This window comes from Rhopalosiphum maidis, chromosome 1 (assembly GCF_003676215.2).
Source record: "Rhopalosiphum maidis isolate BTI-1 chromosome 1, ASM367621v3, whole genome shotgun sequence".
Lineage (NCBI taxonomy): Eukaryota > Metazoa > Arthropoda > Insecta > Hemiptera > Aphididae > Rhopalosiphum > Rhopalosiphum maidis.
Genome location: NC_040877.1, coordinates 51725825 through 51745809, shown reverse-complemented (window position 1 = coordinate 51745809; position 19985 = coordinate 51725825). Strand labels below are relative to the sequence as shown.

The 19985-nt window shown below is 26.1% G+C and overlaps 2 protein-coding genes across 2 annotated transcripts in view; both read right to left on the bottom strand.

Moving 5' to 3' along the window:
* Window positions 1-266: 266 nt before the first annotated feature.
* On the bottom strand, window positions 267-5566 carry LOC113548718 (huntingtin-interacting protein K). Its single transcript, XM_026949752.2, has 3 exons — window positions 5250-5566; window positions 5079-5186; window positions 267-502 (listed from the first exon to the last, which is right to left on the bottom strand). Exons 1-3 carry the CDS (start codon window positions 5421-5423, stop codon window positions 407-409), a joined length of 378 nt encoding a protein of 125 aa, XP_026805553.1. The 5' UTR covers window positions 5424-5566; the 3' UTR covers window positions 267-406.
* Window positions 5567-12602: 7036 nt separating this feature from the next.
* Window positions 12603-19985, bottom strand: part of LOC113552126 (atrial natriuretic peptide receptor 1-like) — a 58736-nt gene continuing 51353 nt past the window's right edge. The window contains exons 14-23 of the mRNA XM_026954838.1: window positions 19460-19636; window positions 19181-19340; window positions 18308-18466; window positions 16609-16777; window positions 15402-15548; window positions 15165-15288; window positions 14993-15061; window positions 14149-14323; window positions 13637-13735; window positions 12603-13035 (exon numbers count right to left, since the gene is read on the bottom strand). Of these exons, the coding sequence (XP_026810639.1) occupies window positions 12809-13035; window positions 13637-13735; window positions 14149-14323; window positions 14993-15061; window positions 15165-15288; window positions 15402-15548; window positions 16609-16777; window positions 18308-18466; window positions 19181-19340; window positions 19460-19636 (1506 nt within the window). The 3' untranslated portion in view covers window positions 12603-12808. The remainder of the gene's footprint in view (window positions 13036-13636; window positions 13736-14148; window positions 14324-14992; window positions 15062-15164; window positions 15289-15401; window positions 15549-16608; window positions 16778-18307; window positions 18467-19180; window positions 19341-19459; window positions 19637-19985) is intronic.

The window sequence follows — 19985 nt, the reverse complement described above, 5'->3', positions numbered from 1 at the left end:
TATTATAACACACGTGTTGTTTGTGTGTATTATATTATTATTATATAATTGTGTAAACACTAAACGCGCACCGACATCACGTCCGAATAAAATACACTCTGTGAAACCGAAAAAATTCAAATTATAAAGGTTACACTGAAACTCCATTGTATACGCCGTCTTAATATATTATAGAAAAAAAAAATGTTATAACGTGATATACCGTGAATTGCGGGATGTAATTGTTATTTAATGTGTTACACAGTTTTTTTTTTTAAATTATTTATTTGTTTAATTACTCGTGTTGTTTGAACATTAGTCAATATTATTTACAGTGTGTTTCGTATATAATATAATATAATATGTAGATTTTTTTTCGTAGTTTTTTCCTTTTTAATTAGAAAATTCCAAATGTTGGTTTACATTTTCAATTAGTCAAAGCAATTAGGGCCTTTACGACGTCTCCGTGACATTCCCTTAACGTTCTCTCGGCCAGCGTTTTCGATATTTCCATTTCACGTATCTGTAAACAATACACGCATTATAAATTGTAGAAAATTATTATTAGTGTTGTTGTTGTTGTTGTTGTGTGCAATTCAGAATAATTAATAATTAACCTGTCGGTAATCTAATCTGATGGCATCGAGATGCCGACGTCAGTGTGGCTAATGACTATGACTAACGGAGAGTAACAAAGTAAATAATACGATTCGGTACGAAACGCATGCGCTGTGCACCGTGAGATCATAAAAGTATTAAAACAACGACTTAATGTATGAACTATAATACATTAATACTATGATAATAAAAATGTTAATACTATTTTTTTTCAATAACGATTTACGATAATAATGAATTATGCTTCTTCAATATGCTCATAAATTATAGTTAACTAGAAACCATACCTAGTTTTAAACTGTCTATACCAACACAATGGCTTTAAAAAACTACGATTATAGTGGATTTTTGTGTAGAATAGCGATTATTCTAAAGCTATAAGAAGTATGAAATCTCAAAATTACAATTGAACTCTCTATGTCTTTATGATAGTTCATCGCGATATCAAAACATTAAAACAAGATATTTAGATTTTCAGATGAAAAAATTAATATAAATCTTGTTTAAGTATACATTATTTGGTAGTGTTTTAATTCATTTCTACGAGATTATTAAGATTATTTTATGTTTGATTTTAATAATTTATAACAATCAATATGAAAAGTCATCAATTGGTAAACATTTATACTGATAAATATTAGGATTACAATATTATATACACACGCTATATTTTTATCGTTTTTCGATTTACAAACATTATACACTTATTTAAAATAAATACAAATAACAAAAAACAAAAGGTTATGTTTGTGTAAAAAGTAACAAAACAATAACTTACACAACTGATGGGATAAAGGTGACGAAATACAATTTATAAGTTATAACATAGGTGATAACTAGCAATAAATTATAACCAGCGCAATTTATTAAATAATAAACACAAATTATTTTTAAAAGTACCTATAGAATATAGATTATTTTTTTGAAATTTTTTTTTGTAATAAGATACAGACAATTTAAATATTTTAAGCTGTCCTAATTTTTTCGTCATTAATGCTTGTTGGTTAACAGAGTATTAATGGTTTACTTTAAACAATAATCTATATTCTTGGTTTTATTATCTGATGCATGATTTATAAATAATGTATAAACATCAAATACTGCTGATTACTCGTGTATAAGCCTTTAATTTATAATTCAATGGTATTTACCAACCATATCTTAATCATATGACATTTTATAAAAAGGCCTAGTCTATTTGATAAATTATTATTATAGAAGAATAAATAATGATATATTGAATAATTAATTACAAGAGGTTAATCTATAGAGTTATTTGTATGAGTCAAAGAAAAATTATTATGGGATTCAAATAAATTAGTTAATATTGATTTTTGGGGTGGGTTTTAACTATTTTATTTAGTGCCGTAGCTAGGATTTTTTTCGGGTGGTGGGGGAGGCTTAATTTTTGATGGCCAATTATAACAACAAATTAAGTTTGCACTGTATTTCAGACATTATAATTCATATAATTATACATAGTATCAAATTCAAGATCAAGTAAGTGTGATAAGAGCAGCATTGCTTAATCACCACAAACGGTAATAAAATTAATAAAATTATTGTCGTGTCTGACATTTCGGGGTGGGGGGGAGCTTGAACCCGTTAGCATCCTCCTGTCTACGGTACTGATTTAATTGTATAAATAATAAATAATATTACTTTAGAAAAAATAAAAAAAATCTTCTTTTTTTTTTATAGATCATATATTATTTAACTTAATATTTCATAAGAATACTGAATATATTAATATATAATAATAATTTGTAAAATGATTTAATTTTATCAGCAATGGACATTATGTCAGATCAGAGCAAATAATACTTTAAGATTTTGATCACGAATAATATCATGCTTTGGGTATTCAGCTGCTACTTAATATACTCGTATTAATATTACAACAAGTATTAAAGTACTTACATTATTTTTAATCTATAATGAATTTAATTATCTAAATTAAACTTTATTAAATATTTTCTAATATGAGATAGATTATGTATTTAAATAAAATATAACAAATTCACCAAAGTACCAATGTTTTAAATCCAAATGATTAATAAAATAAAAACTGAAAGTTTAATCTAGACAAAGTAAAATAATAATTAAATTTACATATACCTACACAATAATAAATATAATTTATGTAAAGATTTAACAAGTTTAATTGTTCGCATAGCAACAACATGGAGTTTAATTACTAAAGCAGTAATAATTTATAATATTTTAAACACGCTTGATATGTTTGAATACAGCATAATAAATTATAATTTTTATATTAATAGTTTGATTTTGTACAGAATAGTATATAATAATAATACAATTAAACATTACTAAAAAAAATTGTTTTGTAGATATATTATGGTAATAACTATTAATTATTTAAAGAAATATTAAAATATTTGACATTAGAATCTGAGAGATGGTAGAACTAGAACAATACATTTTTATAATATAAAGTAAAGTTAAAATAATATATATTGTATTCTACAAAAATAATTTAATTATAATTTATAATTCTACATAGTATTTTATTATTATTATCGTTTAAAGATACTTATAGTAGCAATAGCCATTTAAATTAAAAATGTATTATAAAATATATTAAATAATAGTATTTTTATAGTAAATAAAAGTTGGTAATTACTTTTTATTAATCATTTAACTGCCTTTTATTAAAATTTAGAAGACATCATCCTTCAAGTGTTGAAACCATATTACTTTGTAATTATAATTATTAGAGTAAATAGACTTACTGTGAAATTTAAAAGTAAGACAATTGTAATATCCTACGTAAGCTATTTTTATTTATACATATATTTTAATATTAAAAGCAAGTTTTAAGCAAATTTTAAAATTCTGCAATGCCCATCTCTTGTTAATAGATTATAAACAATGGAATTTTTTAATGGTACAAATACATCACTTGAAAGTGTTAATAATTATCTGTTTATATAACTTGTTATTAAGGGTGCATATCTAACGGAACTTTAATGACTAAAGTAAAATATCAATAAGAATAATTGTACTAGATTTGCAAAATTCAAAACTATTGTTTATGTTGTATACTACTTAAATATTCAAGTTTATAATATTCTAATTATACCAAATGTACCTAAATATTATTTCTAATTATTTCAACTCAATAATTATTATTATAAATAAATATGATAATGTTAGTCTTACAAAACAGTTAAAACACTTCTTTTTGGCTTCATCAATGTCAATATTTTTAAGCAAAGTGTATTATTAATTATAGTATGTCATAATTTATAATACACAACCATAGCATATTTAATAAACATAATAATTAATCATTGGATCATCATTTAAAATAATTAATAATTATTATAAAATAAAAACAAATATTATTTAATAAATGCTAAGAAATAATATTTACATAATATAACGTAACTGGTAATCATTAAAAAGAATTACTAAATGACTTACAAATGAATTTTCAAATATAAAACAAGGATGATGTTAAAATGAATAATTTAGAAGATGATTCTTTAATCGAACAATACTCATTATTTCAAAATCTAATAATAATGTTTTTAATTTTTTTACATAATTAACAGTTAATATAAAACTTAAAATCAAAATTTCAATTTTTATTTATTAAATACTCTAAAAATATTCTACTCCAGAATATAAAATTAATAATGCATGTTGTCAATCAAAAATGTAAAAACTAGAAAAATTATAACAATAAAAAATATTAACATCGCTTAAAAAAAAATCTTTGTTTTATTTCGACTAGAAATGATGAGAGAAAAATATTAATAAATTTTGAAAAGAATGTTTAATGATAAAAGAATCACCCTGTATAATTACTAAAGTGCCATTATTATCTTGTTTGTTTTAACTAAGTTAACTATAGTTTAGTAAACGATGAATGGGTTAGAAATGTTAGAATATTTTTAAGTAATATTATGAAATATGTAACATCATGTAGTTTTAATAGAATATTTGTAAATAATTATGTTTTATAACTTAACTGTGAATAGTTATGATAATATAAGTGTAAAATGTGGAAATCTGTTTAAATAAGAAACTTTATATTAAAAAAAAATAAATTATACTTATTGAAAGGTGAAAAATATCTACTTCTAATTTAAGAAAAAATGAATCATGGTATGCAAACAATGACATAAAAATACAAATAAATACTACCTTTAAAAGCATAAGAACATGTATAAACAAAACAGAAAATTATTTTGCTATGACTAATATTGCATTTAAATACACAAAAAGTTATAGGTAACCTATAGGTGCCAAAAAACTAAATGGGTGCCTTGGTATCATAGGCATAAATGCACAATTTGAAGGATGGAGTGTAGCCCCTGGTCAATACAATGTTCTTATAAAATCCAATATTCTATTGGGTGCCCAGCACCCCATAATAATTTTAATGGTTGCCTAGTTTTAGGGAGCTAGTACATGGGGCCTATGGGTACTTCCATATAAACATATTAACTTACAATAAGTTCAACATCAGACTTTTTTATGGAAACTTTCTGCAGTTCTTTTTCTTTTGCTATTTTGTCTGCAGCTTCTTTTAACCTTCTGTCACCAATGATGGTCATAGCCTGTTCAATAGAAACATATATTAATATCTCTCAGATGAGTTATATTAGTGATGTAATAATTACTCCAGATATGTCATCGGTGGATATGACTTCCTTTTCTTCCGCATAGTCTGTCACTTTTTCTAGATCAGCAGCTCCGCTATCGTATTTCACAGTTTTCTTAGCATTCACATCATCTACATTGTCGGTTTGTTCATCGGTACCACCGACACCATTTACCACTGGTTCTGCAGACATTATACAACCGTTTATGAATGAACAAATTTCAAACGATGATTAATAAATTTGAGTTTCTTAAATTGAAAAATGAAAAAATGTGTTTTTAAATTTAAATATTTTAGATTTTTTTGTTCGGCACGAGAAGTCACGAAGAAAGCATGATAATGTGATAACTGATAAGCATTATCACAACCGTTGACTGCATATCACATTGATCCGGCATTTTTAATATATGAAGTTAGTAACAATATCCAGAAACTATGCTAAAATATATTTTCCTAAAGCTATAGTCGTCATGATTATAACTAAAATGGCGGCACTACGTCTAAATTCAATTTTAAGAAAATGACAGTATTATTTATTTATTTTTATGTAATTGAAAAATTTTTAAATTAAAGTAGATGTATCATGTATTGTGTGTACACAAATAAATATGGATATAATATTTACTTTAATAAATAGTGAAGTTTTTGTAAGTTTAAGGAAATTGTTTTTAATTTGTCATATATTAAAAATTTGATTATGCTATACTTATAAGTTATAACTTATAAACTATAAAGTAAAAAAATATATAGGTACATAAATTGTTTTGTTACATAGGGCAGTCACGGACTCTTCAATAATTTATACTTAAGTTCATTTTTAGTTATTCTAACATTAATATATCGACATATCGTCCAATAGATACGTATGTACATTTTCTGTAGGTACCTACCTAATGCAGTTCTTCTTTCTTTTCTACTTCACTTATTTCATTATTATTATCATTAAATACACTCTTATATGCACACAAAACACCTATAATTACTATTTCTAAATCCTATTAAATTCTATTTTTTTTCCATTAAAATAATTAAATATTGAAGATTTAGTGAAAAATGGACATACTTTGTTTAATTTTATAATTTACATTTTTAGAAATACAAATCTAAAATAGATTGAATTTGAAAATTTAGATTAAATCAAGATACATCTACAATATACTACCTAGTTTACAAATATATTTAATATTCTTAAGTACCTATACCTAACAGTATTTTAATTTTTAAACTTACTATATTTGGGCAGGGAAAAGTCAACTCCCTTTTGTATACAGTCTTGCAGAGTAATTAGTTGTATAATACGATTGCGACTATTTTAAAATTTTTTCAACAATCCATTTTACATGAAAAATCGTAGCACGATTGAGCTCCATGAAATGTATGTGTTGTCGTTTTAAAAATGTTCATATACTATTTAAAAAATATTAACATGTGGCAAAATAAACGTTTATGTTTTCTCAATATGTATTATAATATAAAGACATAACATTTTAAAAACTGATATCCTATAATCTATAATATAATAACCGGGTATTTGTAATTAATATAAAGTACATATTTAGGCACACATAGTTTTTAATATTTTTAAATAGTATATCGAGTGTAGGTACTAATAATATGAAACATTTTCAATGAATTCAACAATATACTAAGCCTCTAAAAATAAGAAGAAATATTGGGTATAATTGTGCGCAATTGTGTTGCGGCGAGAGTAACTAAACCTCACATAGTTATATTTATATAGTATATGTAATATGTATAAATAGTTACATGAATTATAACATTAATATATAAATTATAATCTAAATAAGTATGTATGTAAGTACAAAGTATGTAATAAATATTTGATAATAAATATTTTTTTAGGTAGACAACGCATTAAGTTGCCATTGATTTTCGGTTTTAGTGATGATTAAATGATTGATGATACTAAAATTATTAATAAAGAGTAAATCTTAAAAAAAAAAAATGCAATTCATTTACTATTAAATTTTTAGTATTTAAACAATATTTCATTATTTATAAAATCATACTTACTTATAATAACTTCTTGGTATAAAATTATACATAATTTAATTATGCTTTTTCAAGTTTCATTTAAATGCTATACAGATTGTCTTATTAATCTATGATAAAAACGGCATATTTAAATGTAGGTAAATTGTAGTACCTACTAATATAATTTATACACAATTATGTATTATACATGATTGAATTTAAATGTTCATATTAATAGGAAAAAATATATGTTTAATGTTTTTAACCTAACGTGTAGGTATAATAGGTGGGTATATATATATTATCCTTTGATAGTTTTATATGGTACCTACATATATATTTATATTATTTATATCATTAAAAATAATTATTCTAATATTATTGAAATTAATAGTTAACTTTATAATTAGGTAACATAAATATAAACGTATCATATCAATTTTGTCTTTATCGGTAGATATATAACCTTTGTATAGATTTATATAAATTATTATAGGTAAGTACCTATAAAGAATATATTTTAATACACGTTAAATATAATTTTATAATTATAGCTTTACTAAGTAGCATAGAGTATTATATAATTATTATTATTATTATATTATTTAAATTATCACTGAAATATTAAACAATTAAGAGTAATAATTATAAATTATAGATGATTATTATTCTATAAATATTGTATTCAACTATACCTCTACTAAAGAATTTTATGGGATTTAATACTAAAACTGACATTTGTTTGTTGTTTAAGATGTGTTTCAATTTATTTCTTAAATGTCTTTCGATCGCTGTAAATCGTTTTTACTGACTTACTTTAATTACTCATAATGTTCAAGTATAGGTACTATAATCAATAAATTATACCATTACCATATGAAAACATTGACAGTTTTAATATCCATTACCTGATATAGAGAGTAGATATTTTTAATATATTTAATATTGATGATAATAAATAATTTGTTACCAATACGTAGGTATTTGTCCTTTGTCTTTTAAATTGTAATATCGGACACAAATTTAATATGTAAGTAAAAAGTGTATGTCTGTATAGTATGCACTACATTAATAAAGATATTTGTTATAGGACATATTTTGTTCTAAACTCCTAACATGACGCATTATTTTAAAAATAATAACAATTTATAAATATTTTTCCTATTAGAATCAATTATAATATAATTTAAATTAATATTATTATACATTAAATAATTACTATTATCATTGATACTTTAATCTATTCTATTATTAATGCTATATAATATAAGACATGTAACCTATTAGGACACACATTAGGGACATTTAGTCTTAACTTATTATTTCAAAAACTTTCAACACATAATTTGATGTCATTGCAAAACAACATTAGGAAAAAAAATATTTTTTTTCCATACCTTATTTAAAAAAAAAGTTTAAGCTCAACAAATAATAAAGATAACATTAAAATTTTTTTTTAAAGAAATGTTTTGTAATTATAATAAATTATGTTTTTGTAATGTAATACAAAAAAAAAAAAAAATAATAAAAAAAACGAGCTTAAACACATAAATGGATCACGTTGTATGATCGATCTACATAGTCACACATACATATCTGCAGTACAAAAAAGATAATTATTAATGGTATGAAATAAATTAAACATTTCATTTTATAATATTAGTTATAATTTATAAATTACTACTAGTAACTGATTGCAACTGCCAGTAAATCGAGCTTAATAAATTATAACAGTTGTTCAGTGGTTATAGATTCACGTGGCACGCAGAATTATCAACGTCGGTATAAGATAGAATTATAAATATATTCTGTGATCAGAACTGACCGTTCACCGTGACACATCGTCACCTTTATCTACTTCTATATAGAAGTTCTAATGTCCCTCCTCAATGAGTTCTCATCCTTGGAAACTGCCGTCGATGTTATGATATGGGAAACGTACGATCCGTAAATGGGTGGTCGTGTGTTGTTAAGGTTAAAGGAAATTTACCGTGAAGTATAAAAGGTTTGGTTTCAAATTACCCAACTTTTAAAAGCTCTATATGTAGGTATCTCTATTCACGCTGTTCCATTGTCGGTCGTATGTTCTGGGAACTCCTTATACATATAATATCTGATTGGTATCACTTATCGTCACGTAGAAGACTATAACTGAAAAATAGTGTCCTAAAAAGAATTCTCTAAAATTGAGCACACTAGTTTTATTCATATAACACATTGTGTGTAAGTGTTATATGTGTCTATAGTATGCTGTTGAATTAAAGAGAATATACCTATGTTATTAAATCACTACAGATTAGAAAAAAAAATTCATTTTACAAAGTTCAGCAAATTTTAGTTTTCAAGATTATGATGAAGTTGTATAGAACATGCGTGTAGTATTATATAATATAATGACAATAAAATATAAATCACATCGATGTCATGAGGAAATATTAAAATGTGGTGCCGTATCACAAATCTTTAGCGAGGAATTTCTTTAATTTAATTTAATCAATCGATTTTAATATTTATTGGACATTTTAATGGGACTTAACACACGTTTCAGTATTGATTCTAAACCGTAATATGATTATATTTTATACACGTGTTAAGCATTATGTGATTGCAATTTGATCAAACAATTCTAACGCCCAAATAACGTGTCACGACCCTCAAAGTCGGCAATCGAGATATACGACACTTAGGGTGGTTTTACAGGTAGCAAAATATATGTTTGCGTAACGGACATGGTTTTAAATCACCGTGAATATACGTTCACTAAATTAAACAGTTATATAAGTCGACGTATTCACGCTAAAACGATTTATTTGTATAGGAGTTTCGGTCGTTCGTAAAAAATCAATAGTATTAGATTTTAGATGAACTTCTGCTGTGGGTATTTAAAATTAAACACGCATTATTTACACTGACTTCATGCACATGTATACTGCGCGATAATCCCATCATTGAAAATGTTCGGCCACCTGTGTCGGATCTATGTCTAGCGGAACTGGGGTGCGATAGACATTTGGATCAACGAGGCCCCGATATATTAAAAAAACTATTTTGCGAGTTTTTTGTCAGTCCACTTTCAGAATTGACGAGTGGGTCATTTATAGACTACAGACAGACTATGGATGGATGAGCCGACTTTACGTAATAGTCTACTCATGTCAAAATGTATACTAATTAACAAATAATTGGTCGAGATTCGTAAGGATTTGCGACTAAGCGTTACAAATTAGAAAATGTATGTTCTGCACATAAGACGACGAAATCATAAAGGTTAATATTGGTCCAAATTTTGATTGAGTTTTATCAAAATCTCCGCGATTACAAGATTCGTTTCCATAGAAACTCTTGTGTTTACGAAGACTTCATTAAAACATTAGGCAGAAGTTTTCCACCTAAAATTTTCAAATTTTCTATACCAAAGCCTAGAGATTAGATTAAACATTACTTTTTGGTCACAATTTTTTTTTTGTACCTGAACGAGACGTTTAACTATAGCCATCACTGACCTTTAAAATCTCACATGTATACTTTATCGAGAAGTCGAATGGCGTATTATACTGTATTAAATGTGCTGTACAGACAATTGAAAGCCATCATTATATAGTCTCGTCGAATATTGATATGTTTATGTACACTAACTAATACACTTATAACTACGTTTTACAATCATATTTTTTATGTACACATTTAATATAATTATTATATGTACCTATATTGTACAGTGATCTCACTTAAGGTGATATTAAAATGCAATATAAATACGAAACAGGTCGATGGTCGTTGTATTCATATATATACTTACCTATATTTTTATACACGAGCGTTCAAATGTAAATATAAACAATATAATAGATGAATATATGTTACCTTAAGTTAATTATTGTGTACTTGAATACTGGGCGAATTGAATATATTGATGGGTAATGGAATTGAAATTTGCGCCATCGAACGCTATAAATTAAACTAGTATACAGAACAAACTATACGGTCCGTTTCTATTTAAAAAGCATAAATTCCACTTTAAAGACAAAAAAAATGTATTATATGTACTTTAAAGTACTTACCTATACTTTTAACAATCACTTTGTATCTATGTGTATTCTAAGAAATAAAATACACAATATAAAGTTTTCGCATTGATTGCGTTTGAAAATGATATGTTTCGGTTGAGTTGCTAGCTAGTCTAAATGAAGTAAATAATTTTTTTTAATACAAATTCTTAGTAATAAACGAAAAACACTTACAGTTTTTGATTTGATTATCTGGCTTAACCGAAAGAATAATTTATTTTGTTGAACTTTTATATATTTATAACAAAGCGAAAACAATTCAGCGGATGCTGCGTAAAGTCAATAGGTACATATTTTGGGAAACTATGGCATACCTAAAACCATAATTGTAAAAAAAAAAGATTAAATAAAAAAAGAGACTTAAATCTTTTATAATTTAAGATATTTATATGATTGTTATTGAAAGATATTTCTTGATTTTAAGACTAAATCATTGGGATTCCTCTTTTTTTTTTATCCTGTTACAACATTTTTGAAATTATTGAATGAAATCAAATGTTTTGATACTTGATGACTACTTAATCATACACAACACTGATTTGTGGTTGGTTTATAATACGATTTATGAATTTAACGATAATATTGTTATTAAGAATATATTTATTTAAATCAAATAGATTGTATTTTTTGTCAATATTATATTCACTCACACAACTTGCTTGTACACTGAACACAAAAAAATTACAATTATTTTCAAATTATTTCTATTTGCCAGCAATCGAACGACTGAATTATGTTATCCTTGTAGGTAATAGGTAGTCTGCACTTTGCTACTGACTGCAGTTTTTAATTAATCATTTACACTTATATAATAATGATTATATCGAATTATATAATTTTTAATCGTAAAATTTATAAATCTTATGTTCAATCTGCACAAAAAAGATAATTATCGTTTGAATATCGGATAGATATATAACTTAAAAGTATAATATACAGTCGTTAAACGATAACACAAACCTTGACATCTCTAGCATAAATATTTTTCCTTTAAACGCTATATAAGTACCTATAACACTTAATTTATTGGTTTTTGATATCTCTAAATTGTAAGTATCTATTGTTTTTGTCTTTACTCTTAAACTTTTAGTTATCGAGAGTTGACTGGGTATATAATATTTATGTTGACTACTGATGTAATTATCTATTTGTCGCACTGATGCATGTTATCTTAAATAGTTATATAATATAGCTTATTATATAGAACTTTCAATATACGGAGATAAATTTAAATTTCATAAAATACAATCAAAAGACGAACAATATTACAAATAATAATAAATATTAATTTAAAGCTTTTGTATTTTCTATACGGTGTAATAATTAATAAATTAATTATTACAATTTCAGGGTTGAACAAAAATACGTTTTAATGACAATTAGTAATTTTACGCAGGTAAACGCGTTGAAAATAATTGAGTACAGTAACCTCGATATTAACGCACGTGACAATAAAATAATTTACACTTTTATTTTTATTATTATTAAAATTGTAAGTAGAATATTAATATAGTAACTATTTGCTCAACTCGGGAAATATCAAGGGGTAAGGGTTGTTGGGATCCAACGTGTCCGTGCTGATCGGTGTCGGTGGTCTCGGATCTTGTTCGGTGCAGCCGACTAACCAGTAGGTGACCACCGCTCCTTTACCCTTTAGTTCCACGTCGCCCCTCAGCTCTAATTTGAATGTCTGAAAAGTGTCCAATATATGTTTGGTTGCCCAGCTCACGTGAATTCTTAATGCTGTAAAATACCATAATTTTGATTCGAAAAATACAATTATTATTATTATTACATATGTTTAAATAGTTAGGTATTAGTGGCTTAATTTTTTTTTTTTGGGGGGGGGAGAGAGTGAGTTTGCACCATTCTTCTTTTTTAATATATTTTTGGTTGAGTAAGTCGGTGTACAATGTTAGAGGTGAATAATATTCATGGTAGGTATATACGTATATTGCAGACAAATTGACACATCTTCACAAACATACGAGCTTTTATTTGTACATAAATATTATTTTTATTGGAAAATAATTGTATTAGATCATAATATGACGATTATTAAAAAAATCTTTGGATTTTTTATGTTTATATTTTCAGAACTATTTACCAGAAGTTAAAAAACGTTTTTCTTTTTTAAAAATAAAATAAAATTGGCTTTCGTGGAGAAAAATTGTGTCGTTCTTACCTATGCTTACCTATATAGGTAAGCATAGGAATTTAGACACTTTACAGGGTAAATGGTACGTTAGATATAATATTATCTTACTCTTCACCTGTCTACCCTATTCAGACTATTTTATCTATCAATACTATGGAATATGGTAATATTATATTGAATACTCACGTTCTCCTGTTGACTCCATTCTGGATGCAGTGTTCACGGTGTCTCCGAAAAGACAGTAGTGTGGCATTTTCTGGCCAACAACGCCGGCGCACACAGGCCCTACAACGTATTCCAAAAATAATTTAAATCATAAGATTAATAAATATTATTAAAAACTATACATTACATTAAAAATATTTTTAAAAAGGGAAATCGTTGTTATAGATTAATTAATTGTCGTAAAAATATAATTTTTTTTTAAACTAGTACAATGAAGTTGAACGACTATTACAATATTATGTAATTAACTAAACTTGAGTACAATAATATGGTTAATTTAACGGAATAATTTATAAAAAAAAAAATGAAACATCTAATCATGCATGAGTACATTTAATATTAACTACATGATATGACCCAATTTAATTTATTTATGATTTGTTTCAAAATGGAACAATAAATGATTTGTTAATAAGAATATTACTAATATTAGGTACCATGCGTATTAAGTATAGAAGTATATCGTAAAATACCTGTATGAATTCCGATTCGAACTTTGAGTTGAGCATCGGGCTTATGTTGAATCGTGAACATTTGAACGGCGTCGAGAATAGCTAAAGACATGAGTGCAATTTCTTTTGCGTGGTTGTCGCCGTTTCTCTCAGGTAATCCAGAAACAACCATATAAGCGTCCCCGATTGTTTCGACCTAACAATCAATTTTCTCGTGATTATTTATTACAGACCTACGAGGGGGGAGGGATAGACGTGAAAATCAGGTAATAGTATTATCCGAAGAAAAAATATTTTTTGTACGTATAAATGAAATAATATTATGATGTGGTTATGTTATTGCTATGATCAAAAGCCGATAATATAGGTATCTACGCCACGTGCAGACTGCAGGCTACTGTACGACAAGCGTTTGAATAATAATAAAATAGTTTAAATCATATTAACGCACAAGCAGTAATATGGCTAGTAATTTCAAATGGGAAAGCAGGGATATATTTTATAATACTATATTTAAATAATTAACTGTCATCATAATCCAAAGACATACATTTATTGGTCAATAATGTATAAGCAATAACTTATTACAAATAATCAAAAGTTATGCTTTTATAACAGCTCTAATATCAAATAAATTGTTTTCTGAAAGTCGACAAAAAAGTGAATGAGGGGGAGGTATAACCTCTAATCTACCCCCACTAGGGAGGGAACGATACTGCACATAAGTGTTGATTTAAATGAGATATGTAATAAAATATTATAAACGAACACGAAACAATGTAATGTAATGTTTATATCATGTTTTGAGAATAATATAGAAAAATGTAGTAGATTCTATTATAATTAATATATTCTCGCACATTACCTTATAAACGTCGTAGAATCCAATGATCCGGTCGAACGTACTGTACAAATCGTTTAAAAGGTTTACCACCTGAAATAATAACATACACGAGACAGTTATCATAATATTATATACCTACCTGTTGCAGAATTACAAATTTACAAATTTATTTCAAAAACATAATATTATTTACCTGCATCGGAGAACTCTGAGCACAAAGTACCGTGAAGCCAACGATATCACTAAAGTAAACGGTAACGTTTTCAAATTGTTCGGGTTTGACCATTTCGCCGGCCATCAGTTGTTGAGCGACTGGCCTGTAAACAAAAATATTCAAAGAGTTATAAAATAAATATTTGCACGCATAATGTTGCGTATGTTATCATCTTCAAACAACTAATAATAATATGTTATACTCGTATCACATGACCTTGGTAATACTTGAAATAACAATTCTTCGGATCGACGTTTTTCTTGACTCAACTGATCGGTTTTCTCTTCGACCAAAGCTTCCAAGTTATTTGCGTACTGTTCCATTCTCAGCACTAAGTCATCCATTAGATTTTCGCAATATCCCCTGTAATTAATATCATTTTATTGAGGAATGTATATTATCATATAGTTGTTGTATAATACGATTACTCGTACGTAAGTACGTCGGACTAAATGTAATAAATAATAATAATACGACATCATGTGTGTGTATATTGATAAATAAGTAATAAGTAGTTTCTTTTTAAACTAAGTAGATAGTTAGATAGTTAATATAATTTTAAATAAGATTATTAGAATTCATAACTTGTGGTGTCCTGTATATTTTTGTTTAGATTTAGATTTGTGTAATTTTTACTTTTTACTGCAATGTCTTATAGATATCAAGTTAGCATGGGTATCTCTAAAAATGTTTTTCCTTTATTTTCCGTAGCTGACATGGTGTTTTCATGATAACTTAAAATAACATATTGTTTATATGCATATACATTCATTTATTTTTCATCATTGATATATTCTATAAATAATTATTAGTTTAAGACTTGAAAGACGACAAATATTGAATTTAACTGACTTCCTCTTTTTCCACGATCAATTTTAATCTATACATCTTCTTTACCCTCTTGTAGTACCCATTAAATACATAGTACGTATTTAATACCAAGACGGATTCCTGTACAGGTAATTCTCGTCGTATGTTTATTTACTAAAAGTTTCCGGATTTATAACATGCACAGATAAGTTCACGGTTTCCTCCTTTTCAACATTGTTTTGATGGATTGTTTTTCATGTACTCTTACCAGTGTATATATGTTTATTGCTAGATATTTGTGGTGGTTGCATAACTTATATGTTCGTATAATTTCTGACGTCACATTCAGTAGAGTTATGGTTCTGCAAATGAATACCTGCAGCAGTTAATATATAAGGAAAATTAATTTTTGTTTGCCGTGAATAGGAAACCACAATATTACGAATCCTTAACGAACACAGACGTAGTCGATCATAGTATTATGTAACCTATACCAGACGATCTACTTATTGTGCCAATAACTCGCATACAAATTAAATAGCGAAAAAATAATAGTCGTTCATCGTTTACGTATAATATGTACGGCGTAAAATTAGACATATTATATTGTTACCTCGTGATTTGTCGTACGATACTTCGCATGATGTCGAAGCCCGGCCTCTCTTCGGGCACGTCATTCCAACATCTCTGTATAAGTTCGGACAATGGTTCCGGGCAATCGTGTCCAGATATGTCGGGACGGAAATACGGTTCTTCGCGCAACTCGACTTTTTCCAAAATTTCTACCGTCATATTTGTAACGAATAATAATATTATTATCACAATATTAATATTGTTTATGAATGACAACAATAATAAATCGATCATAATATTGCATAATTATTCACAATATTACATATTTTATGTTCGATAATAGTTTAGTTTATTAAAATGATCGAATAGTAACAGATACAATGAATTTATTTTAATGTAATTAAATATAATTACTTATCGTAATAATAATAAAACAAAAAATGTGCTTTAAATGTTTGAAATATTAAATTAATCGTGTGACATGGTGTAAACCACCATTTTAACAATCACTGCATAAGAGATAATTGAATCACTTTAATAGCCAAAAATCAGAGCTGATCGTAAACATAACGTAACATTATGTTACGACGTATCAAACAAACGTCACATCGGATTCTTTCAGTTATTCCACATTAAAGGTAAACTATATTAATTTAATTTTAATATAAAATAAAAATTATTTATATATATGTTTTTACTAGGTCATTTGAAAAATTTATTAATTTAATTTTTCAATCAAATGTAATGGACCAATCATGGGTCTGCACTAAATCATGTTTAAAGGACCATTAGCTCACTATTGATTTATTAAATGTTTAGTGATTGTTCATGCAATTTGGCATATATATTTTATTTTTAAACTAACAGCAAAAATAAAGTCATGCGATCCTCAAGGAAATCAATTATTGATAGTATCTTTTCATTTATTTTGCTGTATAGATTATTATTAGAATCAATAAATTGGTTAATAAAGAATCAAACTGACCATCTCCAATGTGATTGCAATTAAGCGGTATTCACTGTAGTAGGTAATTTTAATATGATATGAAAAGATTTAACCTTAAAATATTACATGTTATACAGAATATTTGGTATCCCGTCACTCCATAGAAAATAATTTACCGTACAACAATTTATCGGAAAAAATCGATCGCAAGATGTAGTTATCGAAGTAAAAATTTACCGAGGCAATATTTATCACAAATTATAATAGTAAAAGTGGCTAATTTAATATTAAATGGTATAATAAAATGTAAAAATTATGAAAAAAAAATGATTAATAATAAAAACAATTTAGCGAATGAATGTACTTACAAATTACAATAGTATATTACACTTCTATATTTTTATACTTCAGATTTACTAGCTATAGCTATATTTCAATAATGTCATCATATTACCAACATATAAGTTTCACGTAATATACTGTAGTAAACTATAAGAACAACGAAGGACAACGTATAACTTAAATAATATTTGATTGGCGATTTACTAAAAATAACTTTATGATAAATTGGTCTTTGCGATCAATTGTTGGTAAAATAATAAAATAATTGCGATTAATTGTCGTGTGGTGAATTATTCACGATAAATGTATGTTTTATTTATTTATAAATATATATATACAATTAGTTATATTAGTTGTATATGCATTCTAACATAAATTAATACACATTTTCTCGATTAAATTTTTTTTTTAGAAATTTCCAATTAGGTATTATTATTTTTTGTTAAATTACCTTGTGTTGTTAAGTCGTTTTTGACAAACTCGTAAGGTCCACCACGTACAACTATTTCTTCCAAGACAATAGCAAAACTGTAAACGTCTCCTTTTTGGGTAGCTGGTATTAAATTAGTAGTATGTTCGGAAAGAAGTTCTGGAGCTACCCACAATAATTCTTACAGAAATAAAATAATGAGTATGATTAATTAATACAATTAAATGTTTAATATTAATCCACCGCATTGTTAAAATTACAATGTGATGTTTTAATAACCACATGTTTATAGATTATATAATTAAATTTGTCTTATATGGTAGTTATATTTTGTAGGTGTAGAGTTTGATTTTAAATATTTAGTATATCTGGAAAAATTAAAAAAATTATTTTCAAATACTGCCAAAATTAAAGTTATACAATCGACAATTTTCTAGCAAAACATTGTTTTTTACATTTTGATAAATATATTATAAAATAAAACGAGTTAATTTAAACGTTAAGTTCTTATTTAATAAAGTTAAAATACTTAGTTAAATTATATTTTTTAAATTTACCTATAAGTATTTTTTGAAACTTTTTTTTATGATAGACAATAATTACCTTCAGTAGCGTACACGTAAATTTTCAATGGTTGGGGGGGGATGAAGGTTAAAAATTAAAATAGTCAATTGTAAGGTAAATAAGCAAAACTGTCCAGTTTAAATGTTATATTATCATGTCACTCCACGATTATATTTATCATAGATAAACCTATTAAATTATATTGAAATTAAAATCTATATGATATAGTTTAAACTTTTAACATGTTCACGTTATGAAATATTATAGAATGACTCTGCATATTATCAATTTCAGAATTTTTTTTATTTAAAATTTCTCACTCCAGCTTACTGTGGTAGTAAACACTATCGTGTATAACTTCTGACGGTGTAGTGAGCGTTCGAAGTCCAAAGTTGGACAATTTGAGTACGAATCGTCCATCTATTAGGCAATTACTGGATCGTAGTTTTCCATGTACACCCACTTCACAACTATGTAAAAATGCCATACCCTATAACAGACAAGATCAGCAAAATGATCAGTGCGATGCTATAATTTATTAAAATCATATTAAGTCAATATACGCATGATCGAAAATAATGTTTGATTATCTCCGTGATGTATAAATACCTTCACAATGTCGTGTATTAATGACATTCTAAAGTTCCAATCCAACCTTAGTGCATCGTTTTCCAAGACATCTTTTAAACTTCCTTTTGGGCAATATTCGGTAAGTATAAGCACTGTAGGACAATGAATGCACGCTCCGATGAAACGCACTGTATTTTCATGTGTTACGTCGCGTACCTATTTCAAAATGTAATCAAATTTAGTTTAATTTAGAAATTTTAGTTACAATGGTTATTTTCAAAATCTAAATCTGGAATCCTGAATATCAGCAAGATAATTTCAATGAGACAACTGAAGAAAATCATTGTAAGTATAAGCTGTTATTCAACTGTATTTTAAATTAAATCAAATCAAACACATTTATTTTATTAATTGTTGTATTAAGTTAAATTAAAGTTATGATAAAAAGTAATATTTTAAATAAATAATTTAATTAAATATAATATAAACATTAAATATTTTTATTTCCTATAGTATTATACTTAGATTTTCCGAAAATTTAGTTTATATTTTTAATCAGAAGCGT